The 17,478-nt window shown below is 45.7% G+C and overlaps 1 protein-coding gene across 1 annotated transcript in view; it reads left to right on the forward strand.

The window, feature by feature from the left end:
• Nucleotides 1-3,674: 3,674 nt before the first annotated feature.
• Nucleotides 3,675-17,478, forward strand: part of ALDH4A1 (aldehyde dehydrogenase 4 family member A1) — a 32,870-nt gene continuing 19,066 nt past the window's right edge. Inside the window, exons 1-3 of the mRNA XM_007506101.3 lie at nt 3,675-3,831; nt 11,859-11,952; nt 16,717-16,809. Of these exons, the coding sequence (XP_007506163.2) occupies nt 3,773-3,831; nt 11,859-11,952; nt 16,717-16,809 (246 nt within the window). The 5' untranslated portion in view covers nt 3,675-3,772. The remainder of the gene's footprint in view (nt 3,832-11,858; nt 11,953-16,716; nt 16,810-17,478) is intronic.

The following is a 17,478-nucleotide window of genomic DNA, read 5'->3' on the forward strand; positions in this document are numbered from 1 at the left end:
CTTTAAACCTTTGCCTCTCTCTAGCCCACACTCCTACTTCAACCTCTCCTCCAAGTACATGAACCCATTCCCTACTTGGTCGAGAAGGTCAAGGCCAACCACCTTGACTTCCTTCTTTTTCCTTCCTCAATCCAAGTCTTTCCACCTCCTCTCTTTCTTGGATCCAGTTTCTGAGGAATAAGTGGCCATCCTCTTTGTATGGCTAACTCTGCTACTCTCATCTCTTCCTGTCTCAGGAATTTGCCTGGTTAGTGTGATTCATTCTCTTTCCCATCTCCCCCTTTTCTCCCTCTCTTCCCTCCTCATCCCTTTCTTCTTCCTTCTTTCCTTTCTTCAATTTTTCTTTCTCCTCTCTTCTTTTTCTCCCCACACTCTTTTTCTCCACTTCCAAACATTCTCAGATCTCTTCTACCCTTAAAAACACCTCCCCAAAACCTTCTTTTAACCCTATTTTCTCCTTAAAATCCTGTATCTCAGAAGCAGCTAGGTGGTTCAGTAGATGGAGAGCCAGGTCTAGAGATGGGAGGTCTTGGGTTCAAATCAGATCTCAGATACTTCCTAGCTATATGACTCTGGACAAGTCACTTAACCCTTATTGCCTAGCCTTTATCACTCTTCTGCCTTGGAACCAATACACAGTATTGATTCTAGACAGAATGTAAGAGTTAAAAAAAATCCGGTCTCTACTCTTTCTCCTCTAACGCTTGTAGAAAGGATCTTTTTGCTACCTGCACAGATCACCATCTCTTCTTCCTCACCACGTAGGTATATCAATGAAGCTGTGATTTCATGTGGGGTAGTCCCTCCAACCTATCCATGCCTGACAACCTACTCTGTTATTCACACCCACGTTTTCCCTTCATCTAAGCATGGGTATCCTTCTCCTAAGCTCTGTCAGGAGCCCCCTTCTCTCTCGGTGACCTTAATCTGATTCCATGAATGTGATTATCTTCTCATAACTACAGACTGCTAAACCTTTACCGGTAGCCTTCATCTCTTCCCCTGAACTCCACTGCTGTATCTTCCAAATGCCCTCTGGACATTTCTCCTGGACTCCTCTGTTAGAACCACATACTCAACTTTTCTAGAATGGAACTAACTCATCCTATCTTTCCAAGCTTGCTTCCTCCTCTGTAAAACAAGGGGGCTGACTACAGAATGAAGTGAGGAGAACATTCTACATAATAATTATTCCAATGAAAAGGAAAAAAAGCTCACTAAAGGGAAGTTGAACTCTAGAGTAATAGAAAAACCAATGAAGGTACCGGAGAAGAGTTGGCAAACATACAGCCTCCCTCATGGTAGGAAGGTGGAGCCTACTAGGATGGAATATTATATGAAATAACTCTAGCCATTGTTTGTGCTTAACTGCTTTTTCTTTGTCACAAGGGAGGATAGCATTGAAGGTGCAATGAGACATGGTGGTAAAGACATGTAACAACAAAATGATTATAAAAATAAATGATGGTGTTGGCCAAGATGACTTTTAAGGTCCCTTCTCATTTTATCTATCAATCAACAAACATTCATTTTTTAAAAACCTTTACCTTCTGTCTTAGTATCAATTCCAAGAGGGAAGATCAGCAAGGACTAGGCAATCAGGGTTAATTGACTTGCTCAGGGTCACAGAACTAGGAAGTATCTGAGGCCCCATTTGAACCCAGGTCTTCAAACCTGGTGCCCTATCCATCATCATTTATTGAGCTTTTTCTATGTGCCAGGCACAGTCTGGGGCTTGAGATACAAAGACAAAACATTCTCTGCCTGCTCCCAAAGTACTTATATTTATTTGTCTTACTGGGGGTAATATAATATATAGTTCACAATAATATAGTAACATAATATAGTTCCAGAAATTCACAGCAAATGCAAGACATTTACAAAACCAAAAAACACACACAGAGTAAAGGGGAATAGAGGGGTACTGACAATCCAGGGAATCAGGAAGGAGGCTTTTTGTTTTGAGCCTTGGAGGGATCTAGGTGATTTCAGAGGCAAATGTGAAGAATATGCATTTCAGATATGAGTGATAGTCTGTGCAAAGGCATGGAGTTAGTCAGTCAGCATTTAAACACCTACTATGTGCTGGGCAGTGGGCTTAAGCACTGGGGATACAACCAGGCAAATGACAGTTCCTGTTTTCAAAGAGCTCATAGTTTAATCCTAACTGCTGTGTACTCTAAGTAAAAACAAGATATGGATAAAATAAAATTGGAAATTGAGGCAGAAGATGAAATGTTGTGTACAAAGAATGGCAAAATCTACCATCTCCTTCTGCCCATGGCACCACTATCCTCCCAGACCCTCCTAGGCTTAATACTTCAAGCATCACCTTTCATATTTTCCTCTTTTTAACCCCAATACCCAATTGCTAAAATTTGTGAATTCTCTGTTTATGGCATCCTTTGTACCCATCCCCTTCTCTCTTCTGGCCACCATCTATAGACTCTTTCCTTTTCCCAATCCCACAAACAAACAAAAAAAACCTGCCTTCTGGACACAGGTGGGGGCAGGTTTCTTGATCTAAAGTCTTCAGAGGTTTCTTAATACCAACAGATTAAAATGGCCAGGCTTCCCTAAGGACAGATGCTAAAGTCCTTGAATATTTTTAGGGGAAGAGGCCTTAAAGATATAGCCAGGATTTGGATAAAGGAGGTATTTAATATTTGTTTTAGCTGACTAGGGCAGTCAATTACACTGGGAATTGGGAATGGTCATCGGCTAGATCTATCTAGACCCTTAAGTCTGGGTTGTAACCCTACTCATTCAGGCAAAGCTCACAGAGTGAGAGGGAACTATGTGTCTTAAAGGAAATATGAGGCAGGTAAGTGGCAAGGTAGATATAGAGTGCCGGGTCTGAAGTCAGGAAGAGTCATCTTTCTGGGTTCAAATCTAGCCTCAGCCACTTACTAGCTACTGGGCAAGTATTAACCCTGTTTCCCTCATCTGTAAAAGAAGCTGGAGAATGAAACGGCAAATCACCCAAATGGCGCCATGAAGGGTCGGACACGATGGAAATGACCGAACTACAAGGGAAATGGGCGAGGGGGTCGGAAGGGACTGGTCGGGAGGCAGGGGGATGGTCACAATGCCTTTTAGGGGAGGGTCAAAGTCCTTGCTAATCCCAAGATTTTTCCAAGCCACACCTCAAGGGCTGGATCTCTTGGCACATCAAGGGCCGAGCAAGGATTAACAACGTCTAGAATCTTCCTCCAGCCTAGGCCCCAAGCACCTCCGCACCCCAGCTCGGTTCCAGGCTCCAGACTCGCTTCCTCTCTCGCACGTGGGAATCCCCAGCCTTCCCATTGGCCTTCATTGCCCTCCTCCCCGACCCAGGCAGCGGCCCCACAAATGGGGCTTCTGATTGGTTCGAAGGCTCCACATATCGTTTTGATTGGGCAGCAGTGTTCACGCCTTCTCATCGCTCTGCTCCCACTCTCGAGGTGGGGCTGAACCATGAGAAATACTGGGAGGGGTGTAGCACAGGGTTTTGAGGAGTTCTTTTGAGTGTAGCTATGTTATTGGGAACCACAGAGGCAAAATCCGAGCTATTCCGTGTTTTTCTTCACTTCTAGATCAGATTTCCAGGGAATACTTGTAGACCGATAGAATGGAGCGAATGATTGGAATGGCCGGATTCTCCTCCCTCTTATTCTCTGTGGTATGGGCCAGGCGGGGCTGCGCGGTGCTCTAAGCGCAGGGGCTTTAGGAGCATCTCGCTTCTGATTCTGCTCTCTCGCTTCCTCCGTCGGTACTTCGCTGTGAACTCGAGATGTTACCCCTCTTATCTCCGCTCCGCCGCACCTTGCTCTCCGGCCCCCGGCTGGCGGGGTGAGTGTCTGGCCAGGGGCAGCCCAGGGTCTATTCTCTATGCTTGGGGTCTCCCCCTCCTCCCAAGGACCCCCCTGGAGCCTCAGTACCCATTTCCCCTTTTCTTGTTTAGGAACTCTTCCCCCACTGGAGCCCCAGGACCCTCTCCCCTTTTTCTGGCTTTAGGAATTCTTTCCCCGTTGAAGCCCTAGGATCCCTCTCCCCCAATTGGAGCTTCAGGACCTCCCTCTTCTGTTGAATCTCTCCTCCAGGTGTCCCCTTCCCCCCCACCTCCCCCATTGCTTTCCCTTTAAGGAGCAGTTCCCTTCTTCCATCCATTGGATCCTTTATGGTCACCCTACAGTATATCAGGGACTTCCCCCAGTTGGATCCCAGAGAACCCCTTCCCTCTAAAAGATTTTGCCAGGGACTTTTTCCCCTTTCCCCTCCCCTCATATTTCTCTCTCCACCTAATGGATCCTTTAGGACAGGGGCTCCTAATCTGGGTATTGCAAACTTTTTTTTTTTTTTAAGTAAAGGCTAGGTGAATGCAGTTAAGTGACTTACTCAGGGTCACACAGCTAGGGCGTGTCTGAGGTTAGATTTGACCTCCCGTCTCCAGGTCTGCTGCTCTGTGCTCTAAAGCACCTAGCTGCCCCAAACTTTGTTTTAAAAACTATTTTGGTAGCTATTTCCACGTAATTTGTTTTCTTTGTAATCCTGTGTATTTGATGTTGTGCATTTAAAAACATGTTTTGGTTAAACATTCTTGAGCTTTAGGTGGGCTCTTCCTCATCTTTAGGACATTTCTCCTAGGCTGTTTTTCTTTAGGGACTGATTCTCCTTTTCTGTACCCACTGGATTCTTTGGGGTCACCCCTTTGTAACCCTAGGATTGACACTTTCCATTTTGCCCCTCAGATATCTCCCAAGTCATTTGCTTATTTGGGGGTGACCCATTTCCTCCACTGTATCCTTTAGGGTTACCCTCCTTTCTCAGATCTCTCAGAATCTTCCCTCACTCTTTACCACACAAGAGATTATTTAATCTTTAGGGAGCCTTCCTCCAGAAAGTCTTTTAAGTCTCTTCTGGTGATAGAGGCCATCTCTGCACATGTACCCAAACCCCAAGATTGAATCTTCTTTCCCCAGTGGGTCCTGTACTCTGAGCCTTTGTAAGTAATTCCTCAGACCTTGAGAATCTTCTGCTACAGCACCCTGTCTCCTACCCTACATCCTAGAATAGGAAGGGACCTTTGATCATACAATGCAGGAGCCTGGGGGGCAGCTGGGTGGCTCAGTGGATTAAGAGCCAGGCCTAGAGAGGGAGGTCCTGGGTTCAAATGTGGCTTCAGATACTTCCTAACTGTGTTATCCTGGGCAAGTCACTTCACCCTCATTGCCTAGCCTGACCACTCTTCTGCCTTGGAACCAATACAGAGTATTGATTCCAAGATGGAAGGTAAAAAAAAAAAAGGCAGTCTTCTGCTCCTTCCCCCAGAGGCTGCTGAAGCCTAGACAATGGAAGTAACCTCAAGATCAGATAGTGGCAGAAAAGAGGCTAGAATCCATGGCCCCTGACTCCCAATTTAGGAATAGAATTCTCTGATTGATTCTAAAAGCTCTCCCCTTCTAAAACCTTACTAATAAACCTCTCTTCCTACAACTCTTAAAGTTCTATGAAATTATGATCCACCTTCGTTGGAACCTGCCTGAGGTCTCCAGGATTCTCTAGCTGAGAAATCTAATTAATTACCACTTGTTTCTCTTTCTTTCACTTGCTACCTAGCTGCTATCATTTAGTCATTCTGATTTATGATGCGATGGACTATACTGGCCATGGGGTTTTCTTGGCCAAGATATTAAAGTGGCTTGCCATTTCTCCCTCCAGTAGATTAAGACAAGGAGAGGTTAATTGACTTCCCCCCAGGGTCACGCAGCTAGTAAGCGTCTGAGGCAGGATTTGAACTCAGGCCTACTAGACTCCAGGTTTAGTGCTTTGTCCACTGAACCGTCTAGCGGCTTCTTGCTCATCTATCTACTGGCCCATACATTTTAGAGCCAGCCCCTTTCCCTACCCTCTACTTCAGCTTTCTCTCTCATCTTCCTTCCCCTCTTCTTTGAACTTTGTTCTCCTCCAGGTCAGTTGCCTAGAATGCTGGGGCTGTGCCCTGTCGGTTATCCTGTCCCAAATGCCACAGTGCTAAGCTCTACCCTCAGAGTTAATCAGTGTTTCTGCCTGGTATGTGAACCAAAGCAGCTGCTTCCAGGCCCGCTCTCCCTCACTGGACCCGGTTTTCTGTATCTGTAAAACGAGAGTTCATAGAATTTAAGAGCTGGAAGGGACAACAACTCCCTTATTTTACAGATTTCAGGTCCAGTGAGATAAGTGAGTTGCCTACTCAGGCAGTATGGCGAAGAGCTAGGATTTGAACACGCTCATATACAGGCCTTGTGCTCTCTCCATGACCCCAAGGGCTGGGAGGATAGCAATAATAATAGAGCTACCATTTCTATAGCTGCTGTCCCATATGATACACCAGACACATACACAGGTTATCTCATTTGATCCTTACCATGGTTGGTTGGTGTCCTGCTACTGGAAGAGGACCAATGACGTCACGCTGTCAGGGTCAATGTACAGCGTGCCCAGCTATGGCTGATCAGAGCAGGTTCTACCATAAGTCAGGCACAAACGGGAGGGAGACGTCTTTAAATTTGTAATCTCATGTTTCTCACCATAACACGAGGAGGCAGGTGCTCTTATTATCCCCATTTTACAGATGAGGAACCCGAGGCAGAGAGAGAGAGGCTGTAAGGACTTTCCAGCTCAAATATTTTCTGTTCTATGCCTTTTGGAGTAGAAGAAACGCTGATCGGGGTCCGGCTTGATTTCTGGGTGGGATACTAATAGCCAGATCTAAAGCAAGTTACATAATCTCAAACCCACAGTGATTCCCCATCACCATTGACATTCTACTTTTGAAGGCCCTTTCTAGCTCTCACGTTCTATGGCAGGAGGATGGACAAGCTATGGGCCTGTGGGCCAAATCAGACCCACTCGGAATGGGTTCAAACAAACACACAGACTCTTCTAGTCCGATTTGCCCTCCCCTAAACTGTAATGACTTTCGCAGTTCTAATAGTCCATAATAATAATGATGATGATGATGACTCATACTTCTATAGCACCTACTGTGTGCTTGGTACTGTTCTAAGTGTTTTGCAAGTTATTATCTCATTTGATCCTTAGAGCAATTGTGGCAGGTAGGTGCTATTATTGTCCCCATTTTACAATGGAGGAAACTGAGGCAGGCAGCAGTTAAGTGACTTGCGTAGGGTTGCACAGCTAGTGTGTGAGGCTGGATTTGGAGTCAGAACTGAGTGCCCTATCCGCTGTGCTCCATGCTCAGAGGCCCTGCCATCTTTTATCTTCCTTGGTCACAACATAGTAACTGGGGTTAGTGGTTCTGGTGAAATTTTCCTTCGTGGTAGAAATGAGAAATTGCAATTAGTTGCATCCACAAGGGATGCTCCGCCGGAAAGGCTCCAAGGAAGGAGCCAAACTCCGAGCTTCTGATTCCAAGTCTGACATTTTCTTTGTTCACTGTTATGGTTCATTCACTCCAGTTATCTGGTGCCTCTCCAGACTCTTCTTAAGTAGAGCTTGATGCAGTAAGAGGGGCCGGAAGTAGCTGTTGGGACACCTTAGTGGGAGAGCCTTGGCTCTCGTAGGATGCCTGGCCTCAGTTTCCTCATCTCCAAAGTGGGGTGGTGGCATCTGTATTCTCAGAGGCTTGTGCAGATCTGGTTCCAAGGCAGTGCCATGCACATTGCTGAATCCAGCTGAAAGGGGATGCCTGTGAAAGGGCCTCACTTCTGCCTGCCTTTGTTATGCTAGGTTTAAACTACCCTCTGCCAAGTGTGGGGTTGATGATTCATTCGCTCTGCACTTTCCCCTTCTTTCCCTAGAGTGCCAGACACTGCTATCTGCTTTCTGTTATCTCCCTGATAAGGGCAGCTTTACTTTATCCCGGGCCTTAGATAGCAGCTAGGAAGCCTCTTGGATGGCAGAGCCCAGGAGGGTTGAGGCCAGGTAAAAGCTGCCAACAGAGCTCTCCTCACCCTCAAATGAGCTGCTGTCTTGGAGGTGTTCCTGCAGGGGCTGGGTGACCCCTTGAGAGCTGTGTTGTGAGCATTCGTGTTCAGGTTTAGGATTAAATGATCTTTGCTCTGGAAGTCTAGGATATGTGGCTGAACAGGCACCCCCCTGGTCCCCCCAAGCTTTCAATTGCCTCTCCAACCTGTTTTTGCCCCCATGCTGCTCACTTTGGCTTGGAGGATGGAAGACAGGCGCTATTTCTGTGGTGGCTTCTTTTTTTTTGTTCCCCACCTGAGCCAAACACCTTCACTGTCTGGACTTGGAAGGGACTGAGTTTTATTTATATTTATTATATATCAACATATATTTATATTTATTTATAGGGACAGTAATTGTTCTTGAACATCTTAGATGTCATAGAGTGCCAGGGCCGAAAAGGACCTTAGATTTCAGGACGTCAGAGGTGGGAGAGAGCTTAAAATATACTGTCAAGGTGTAGAGCATGGAATGTTAGAGCTTAACAGTTCAGCTTTGAAAAGTCCCTCACACTGCATCTAGTCCAACCTGTGTTTGACCAATAGTCCCCACTAAAAAGGTTAGTGCTAGAAGGAAACTTAGAAGAGAGAATGTGGAGAAGCTAGGTGGCTCAGTGGATAGAGAGCCAAACCTGAGGGAGGAGGACCTGGGTTCAAAATATGGCCTCAAACACTTCTAGTTTTGTCACTCTGGACAAGTCACTTAACTCCCATTGCCTAGCCTTTACCACTCTTCTAGCTTAGAACCAATACTTAGTATTGATTCTAAGAAGGTAAGGGTTTTTTTAAAAAAAAGATAAAGAATATGAAATTCCTAGAGTATGGCAAGGGCCAACTCTGGTTTCCCAGCTCTGATGCCCTTTATATGCCATGCTGCCTTTCGGGGACTCCAGTGGGCACTGCCATGTTGTTCTTCCTGAAGTTGGCATCTTTCTTGCCTAAATGCTCTCTGTGGCCATTGAGGATGTTAGCAGGCACTGGTGTACACGTCTCATTGGGTGACAGGCTGTGTGGTTTAGTGGTCAGTCTGACCTTAGGATAGGATGGGCATGGCACTCAGGTTGGGGAGCTTGAGTTTGAAATACCAGCTTTGTTGCTACATGATCTTGAGCAGGTCCCAATTGTCTGCTGTATACACTGATGTGGATCATCTCAAAGGTCCTGATTCTTGAGCCTTTGCTTCATTATTTGGAGAGGCCTTTTGCTAGAGAGGGGACTCCACGGCTCGGATTCCTTTACCCTCTCGATTTGCTGGAATAGCTCTCTTGTTCTCTTTGTGCCCTTGTGTATCTCTCGGGCAAAGGTCCTTCACCTGTGGAAGAGATAGATTAAAAAAAATAAACTAACATTTTCTTTGCCTGACTGAAATTTGCTGTAGTCTCTATTGTCTAGTGCTTCCTACATGTGTATTCTGTGATTCTTGGGCTAAGGGAGCCCAGGAAGAGAGATGGAATTAATAAAATTTGTCCACATTTCTGTAGGACTTATGGTTTGTTGGGAGTACAGGCTCTAGAACAATCCCAAGAATCATAAATCATAGATTTAAACTGGAAAAGAACTGAGAAGCAATTTGGTCCAACCTCCTCATTTTATAGAATAAGGAACAGGGCTGGAGATTTACCTACATAAATAAAAAGTGGCAATCAGCACTTGAACCCAGGTCCTTGGACTCCAAACCCAAACACTCTCTGTCTGTAGAAGAACTGAGGTTGGAGAAGGGTGGTCCCTGGACTAGAAGGTGCAGCCACGAAGTGGCAAGTTGGATTCTGACCTAGATCCCCTGTGTCCAAATACAGTGCCATGGTGCTGCCTCCCAGACTCTTTCATCACTACCCAAAGAGTGATCATCCTTAGGCTGCAGTGGGGATTGGACCATGTCAAGGGCTCTCAATCCTGGATGCTCTTCTCTCAGTGTTCCCCATGGAGGTGTGTGGGGAATCATCGCTTTCTGAAATGGCTGAAGACTTCTGGGGTCTGGGCCAAGATCATTGCAGGAGGCCTGACAAGGACACCCTTTGCTCCCATAGGCCCCTCTGAGCCAGGCTTCTCTCCCTGCTTCCCTTACTCTTTGAACACTTTTGCTGGCCTGTTTCCCAGAGTGTTTAGACCCTCTCTCCCATCTAATCTGCTGTCATGCTGAGCTGGCCCTTTTTCTTAAGCAGTAAGCTTCCTCTTCTCACTGTTTGGGGACCCTGGGCTAGTCACCTTCTCTCCTAGGCTCAAGTTCTTCATCTGTAAAATGAGGATAATCATAGTACCTCCTTTTCAGGATTGTTGGGAGAGTTACAGGAGACTAATGCTTGGAAAGCACTATAGAGATGTGAGCCATTATCATTGTTATTGTTTTGGGTATGTGATTGTGGGCAAATTGCTTCTCTCTGGGATGTTGGTCTAAGTTTGGGCTAAGATCTCTTTCCCCTTTAAATGTCTTGTGGGCTCTGCCACCAGCTCCCCGTGTGTTTAGGGGCTCTCTGAGCCTTTTATGCCTCATGTACAAGACAAAGGAGTTGGATTTGATGAGCCCTATTAGTTCCACAGTTCTTTGTTCTAAAGGAGCCTCTGCTTTGTTCCTCTCAGCTCTGAGATTTTCTGTTCAGTTTCTTATTTTCTTGGGAAACCAGTTCTAGTCCTTCCTCTGCTGATTGCCTGGCCTTGGGGTAGGGTGTGGGGATAGGCGGCTCCTGTGGTTGGAATCTCTTAGACCTCTGGCTAATGAGACTATCCAGACTCACCCAGGATCCTCTGATACTTGCTGTTCTAGCAGTTTTCCTCAAGTTGGAGGAGCCCTTTCTGGGGTCCCTGTAACAGGTCTCTTCAGTTCTCTTGAAGACTTTCCCTATCAGCCAGACCTCTGAGGATCTTTCCAGCTCTTCAATCCATGGTCATTAGAAACACTTAACCCAAAGCCGACTTCCCTAGTGAGCCTTTTGGGATTTTACACCCCTCTTCTCCTTGCACTCCTCAACTGCGTCCTGCTTTTTACCTTCGTCCCTCAGCATTTCTTCGGCTCCAGGACGGGCAAATAATTGCTTCTTCTGGGTCACTAGTATTTCCCTGATTCCCCCTAAGTTGCCGTCTCTCAGAGGTCTGACGTTCTGTATTCTAAGGTCTCTTGGCACACTGGGGTTCACTCTTCTGTTCTGCTCTTCCAGGATTTGCCAGCATTCTATGATCATAAAGCCACATTCCTGACCCAAACAAAGCCTGAACTTACCACCATTTAACACTGAATACAGTGTTAGCTCTGTACTTGTCACTCTAGCTTCCTTATCTGTCATAAAGTCCACCCTGCCCTCCCCCTCTGGTGATCCAGGGAGCTGGTCAGGGCAGAGGATGTCAGGAGAAAAGGTGGGTTCTCTGGGGCTACAGGCTGTGCTGACTCCTGAGCCCTCCGAGGGATCACCCCTTGTTCTCAGCTGAGACAGAGGAACGGAGCCCTTTAGAACAAAGAACATCTTTCTTAGGGGCCGGAGCCCATTGAATATCAGACCTGGAAGAAGGGATCTTAGCATGGAGAATGTCAGAGCTGGAAGGGAATGGGCATCTTTGGACAGAGAATGTCAGAGCTGGGGTGATCCTTAGAAGTCCTCCCATCCAACCCTCCCCTTTATCGATGAGGAAATCGAGGTGCCCAGTGTTGAAGAGGCTGGACAGCAAGCTACCAGCAGAGCGACGATCAGGATCCAGGCATCCTTCAGCTGTGCTGCCCTTCTACGTCATTTCACAAAAGGTTTGGATAAGTGCCTGGAGAGTGGCTCCAGACCAATCACTGTAGGACGATAAGGCCTTTGAGAGGTTGTTGGTGGCGAGTTATCTTGGCTTCCTTCAATGGACCCTCAGCGTCCCTGTCTGATGGGTCCTGGGCCGGCCCAGAGCACTCCCATTGATCTGTCTTCTGTCCTTTTGTCCTAGGCTTCGATGGCTGCATGCTGCCTCAGTGAAGGTGGCCAATGAACCTGTCTTGGCATTCAATCCAGGCAGCCCTGAGCGATCGGCCTTGCAGCAGGTAGGTGGTGGAGACCGGATAGAAAAAGAGAGCAGAGGAAGAGGAGTACAGGCACCCCTTAAGGCCCAATCCCCCCTGCATTGCAGAAGGCAGCACATTGGGGCAGTAAAAAGGGCCCTGGGCCCGAACCAAGTCTGCTGTAACTGACACCAGCTAGCCACATGACCCCACTGAAGTCACTTCCCTTCTGAGGCTGTTTCTCAATTTGCCAAAGGGGGTTAATACGGTGGGCGTTTCCTACCTCACAGGTCAGAGATTGAGAACTAGAAGGAAACTCACATCTTCTGATCCAACCCCAACCCCTCCCCCACTTTTACTGGTGAAGGCAATCGAAGGAGCCCGACGGGGTCAAATGCCTTGACCAAGGTAATATGACTGGAGTAAGTTGCAGAGATGGAATTTAAATTCCTATTCTCTGACTTCAAACCAAATACTCAACTCTACAACATTCTAATTTGCAAGAATATTGATTGGGAGAAGGCAAAAGAGGAAGAGGCAATCCAACAGACAACTCAGGCACACATAGTAACATGGGTAGCTCACGTAAGGGCATCTTTGCATTGAGGAGCACAGAGACACAAGTTCATTCACCAGAAAGGGGGAGCTCCAGGAGGCAGTACGCTTCTGGGAATGAGGCTCTTATGATTTTGAGTAGCCTTCCTGGAGCTGACCAAATTGTGTATCAGGGGTCAAGGCAAAATACTGTTTTGGCGAGTTTATTATGACGGATAAAAATAAGCTGGCAATTGACAAAAATAATATTTTGTGGGTTTGTGGATCATGGAGAAAAACAATCTTGTAGTTGACAAAATATTATTTAGGAGATACAGCTGTACCAGCCTTCAAAAATATTGTCAACATTTTTCATGAATATGTTTTATAAACCTACAGCCTCCCTTACTTAAAGGGAAATTGTTAAAATGACTTCAAAACAGTCAGGTCTAATTTCATAAGAGTGGTTTCTATCCATAGATTCTATAAACTACAGCCTCCCTTAAGGGAAAACTATCATGGTGGTCTCAAAACCATCAGGCCTAATCTTATAACATTCCCAAACTAATTTACACTTTTAATGTTATATCAAACAAATTACCAAGGGAATACGTCATGGAACCTGATAAAATAATAACAAAATTAGTTTGGGAAAAAATAAAAGATCTAGAATATCAAGGGAAATGTTGAAAAGAAGGACAAAAGGGGAATAGTACTTACAGACCTCAAACTAGATTATAAAGTCATTAAAACATCTGGTATTGGTTAAAGGATAGAGAGAGAGATTCATGGAACAGACTAAGCACGAGAGAATCAAAAACAATGGAACTTAATAGCCCAGTGGTTGATAAAATGGAAAACATAAATTATCTAAGAAAAAACCCCTTATTTAATAAAAACTGCTGGGAAATTACTCTGGCAGAAATTAGGCTTAGCCCAACACCTCATACCATATTCTACAATACATTATTCTACAGGGTATTCTGAATGGTTACATGATCTTAATAATCAGACTAGAAAAAAATTAGAAGAGAAGCAGATCATTTACTCCTCACAGCTATGGGGAGGAGATGTATTATTAACCAAAGGATAGAGGCAATTACAGAAGATAAAATAGATAACTTGGATTACATGAAACTGAAAAGCTTCTGCAGAGACATAATGCATCTAGGATAAGAAGGGAAGCAGTTGAGTGGGGGGAAAAAAAAACTTAATAGCCATTCTCTAATAAATAAGTGGCCAAAGGATATGCATAAGCAGTTCTCAAAAGAGCAGCTCCAAAATATTTACAACCACATGAAAAGAATGCTTCAAATTTCTGATAAGAAAACTACAAATCAAACAACTTGAAGGTTTCAATTCAGACTCTGCAAATCGACAAATGACCAAAACTGACAACAGTTGGTGTTGGAGGGGTTGTGGAAAGATAGGTACACTAATACATTGTTGATGGAGTCCTGAAAAGGTTCATCTGGTTTGGAAAGCAGTCTGGAATTATGCAGTTATGTAAAGTGACTAAAATGGTCTTATTCTTTAGATCAGACTTCTATTATTGGGTTATATCCCAAGGATGCTATTGAGAAGAAAAAGTCTCTGTACATTCCAAAATATTTATATCAGCACTTTTAGCAGTTGCTAAGAATGGGAAACAACGTAGATGTCCATCAGTTGGGGAATGGCTAAAAACAATTGTGGCATATGAATGTGATGGATATTACTGTGATATAGAAATGATATATGTGATGAATATAGAGAAACGTGGAAAGATTTTTAGGAATTAATATTGAGTGAAGTGAGCAGAGCTAGGAAAACAGTCTGATATAAATGAGAAGACCCCCCCCCCCCCCCCAAGTGAATGTAACAGAATTATAATGGCCACTTGGGACTTGAATGGAGAGAAGATGTTTCCACCCTGTTGCTCCATGGAGGGAGGAGTGGCAACTCTGCCCAAGTTTTCTGGCATTTTCAGTGTACCAGACAGTTGTGCTGTTTTTTCCTCTTTAAAAAATACTGTTTATTTTATGGGATGGCTTTCTGGAAGGGGCAGGAGGAGAGATATGTAGGATACTATGGAAACAAGGAACAAAATACCAATGAAGGACTTATAAGTAAAATAAAATGGCATTTTCCACTTTAAAAAAAAGAATCAACAAGCATTTATTAGGGACTTGTTATGTGTCACTGTCCGAGGTGATTCTATGAGTGTTAGTTGCACGGAAGGCCTTGACCTGTAGTGGGAGAAGTAATTTCTTTCTGGGGAGCTCAGAACACTGATGAAATCCCAGTTCTCCTCTGATGGGAGAGAACAAGAGTTAAAAACAAAGAGGATCCAGCTCCTGCTGCTGACATGAGAGGCTTATCTACTCTCTAGGGAAAACAACAGAACACCTGGATTGAATGTTTGCCAAGTGACTATTGCTTTAATGCACTCCAGGGAGACACAGAGGGAGCTTTGGGGGGTTAGGAGGGATACACTGTGTGAAGAGAGGGCTGAGGCAGGACCTGGGTTCATATCCTGACTTTTCTACCTAGAACCTGAGTGACCTTGGGCATATCACTTCCCCTTTAGGGGCCTCTATTTCTCTTCTGTAAAATAAGGAAGGCCTTATTTCTAAATTCACTTCTAGCTCTAAATCCTATAACTTTCTGAACTCCTGTCAGTCACTGTGGCCCTGGGCCTTCCAGGATGGAAATTGGCCCTTTTCCTCCCTCCTTAACCAAAATGGCCTATGTTCTTAGAGCCCAGAGCTTGGCACAGTGGCCTCGGAGGACCCCTCTAAATCTAAATCTTTGATCTTATAAATAGAAACAAAAGAAAATCAAAGATCAGCAGAGCTAACCAATCCAATGTTCCATACTGATGGTCCTTCGTCTCCTCAAAGAGAGGAAGAAGATTCATTTTCTCTTCTATGGGATCAAGTTTTAGAGCAATTAGCTTTTGTTAGGCTTTATAAAAGTTTTGTGTCTTAATTGCCCTGGCACAGTGCTTAGTACATAGTGGAGATGTAATAGAATCTTGCTGGTTAATTATGGGCAGGTGTGGGAACCTGAAGGCCCAAGGCCATTATTAACATGGGCAAATGCATCCTGGTCACCATTGCTGTATCTCACAGTGAAAACTTTGTGTCCCTGGGGCCTGCTACAGGGCTTGGCACAGAGGTCGGCTTTTTTTTTTTAAACCCTTACCTTCTCAAAATCAATATTAAGTATTGGTTCTGAGGCAGAAGAGCAGTAAGGACTAGGCAGTGGGGTTAAATGATTTGCCCAGGGTCACACAGCTGGGAAGAGGCCACATTTGAAACCAGCACTTCCCATCAGGCCTGGCTTTTTATCCACTAAGCCACTTAGCTGCCCCAGAATAAGCTTTTGATAAATGCTTGCTGATGGATTGATTTTGTAAGTCAGTCAAGAGGTGACTTTGGAAGCATCATAAGCTTTAAGAATGCTCCCCAAATGCCGGTTATTCTTTTCAGCCCTCACAGATGTAAGCCGCCTCCTTCTAATTCTATAATTCCATTGTTGGGAGTGGGCTGCCGGGAGGTCACCTCGTCTTCCGTGTAGGATCCTGTCCAAGCCGCGGGGTTGCCCGCTGACCTTGAATCTCAGGATCTCTGGTTTCCCTCTTGTGATAAGTCACTTTTTTTGGTGAGAAGTACTTTCTGTGACTTCATCCACTTAGATGCTCCCTTCAGTGCTGCTGACTACAGCCTTCCTTTCAGTTCAGCCCCTGGCACCTTTGTCCTCCCCGAAGTGCTGCAGTTACACTACCCAATGTTCTTGGAGGCTTGCTTTACTCTCCTTTATCTAGCTTTTACTATAGTATTCTGAGGTTCTCTAAAGTCACAATGGACCCTTTTTACCCTTTCTCCCCGGCCCATTGGAAGGGAAGTTTGGGGCCGGAGGCTCTGCTCCTGGCCCAGCAGCTAACTCCATGTGACCATTGATCTTCTCTTGGGTTCAGTTTCTTCGTTTGGAAAATGAAAAAGGTTGAACTCGATGGTGTCTAAAGTTCCTTACAACTCTGACCTTGTTTTAGCCTTGACGTCCTGCCTTCTGAGGGGCCTCCCTCCACCAGTATTCTGTTTAACGTTCTATCTTGGGGGGGGCAGTCTCTTCCCCAGGGAGCTTTGTTTGCCCCTGGCCAAAGCTACTCACGGCCCACGGTTGGATATGCAACTCTGAGAGTTTCCTGTGATTGTGGGGGGGGGCAGGAAGGTCCCTGTGCCTGGCATAGGGAAGACATTTCATTTGTGATACTTGCCTCTCTCCTAGGCCTTGAAGGACCTGAAGGACAAGACGGAAGCTGTTCCGTGTGTTGTTGGCGATGAAGAGGTGTGGACCTCAGATGTGCACTACCAAGTGTCGGTGAGTGCCCCCGGGCAGGGTCTCTAAGGGGCAGGATGCCTGCGGTCAGTCAATGCAAAGGCACACAGGTGGGAGTCAAGGAACAGCGAGGAGGCATACCGTGGTGTGTTTGTGAAAGGGAGGCGAAGGGCAGAGGTAACAGGGAGCCACTGGTGTGGGTGGAGTGACAAGATTCATGCCTTCACTTCAGAAGATCACTTGGGCAACTGAGGGGAAGGTGGGGGGGGACTTGAGGTGGGGAGGTCAATGAGGAGGCTGGTGAGAGGGGTTGTGGGTGTGTGAGAAAGAGGAGACAGAGATGTGCTAGAACCAGAAATGACAAGGGCTGGCACCTGAATGGAGGTGTGGAGACGGTGTGGAGTTAAACAAGACGTTCAGTTTTTGAACCTGCTCCTCATGGGCCCAGGAGGAGCCAAGACTCAGCCTGGGGATGCCTAGATTACATCTGATGGAGGTCTGGGGAAAGGGAGCGTCTGGGAGGTGATGAGTGAGGTGGGAAAGATTTTCCTCAGAAGGCTGGGGGGCAGAAGATGGGGAGGAGGAAGGAACTGGAAGGTTGCAGAGCAAGCCCTTCTCTGCTGCTCTCTCCCTGTCAGTTAAAGCTGGTATAGAAGGGTGGCTTTGAGGTGACATGAGCTCAGTGGGTTCCTTCTAGCTCTAAATTCTGTG

This window comes from Monodelphis domestica, chromosome 4 (genome assembly GCF_027887165.1).
Source record: "Monodelphis domestica isolate mMonDom1 chromosome 4, mMonDom1.pri, whole genome shotgun sequence".
NCBI classification, from domain to species: Eukaryota; Metazoa; Chordata; class Mammalia; order Didelphimorphia; family Didelphidae; genus Monodelphis; species Monodelphis domestica.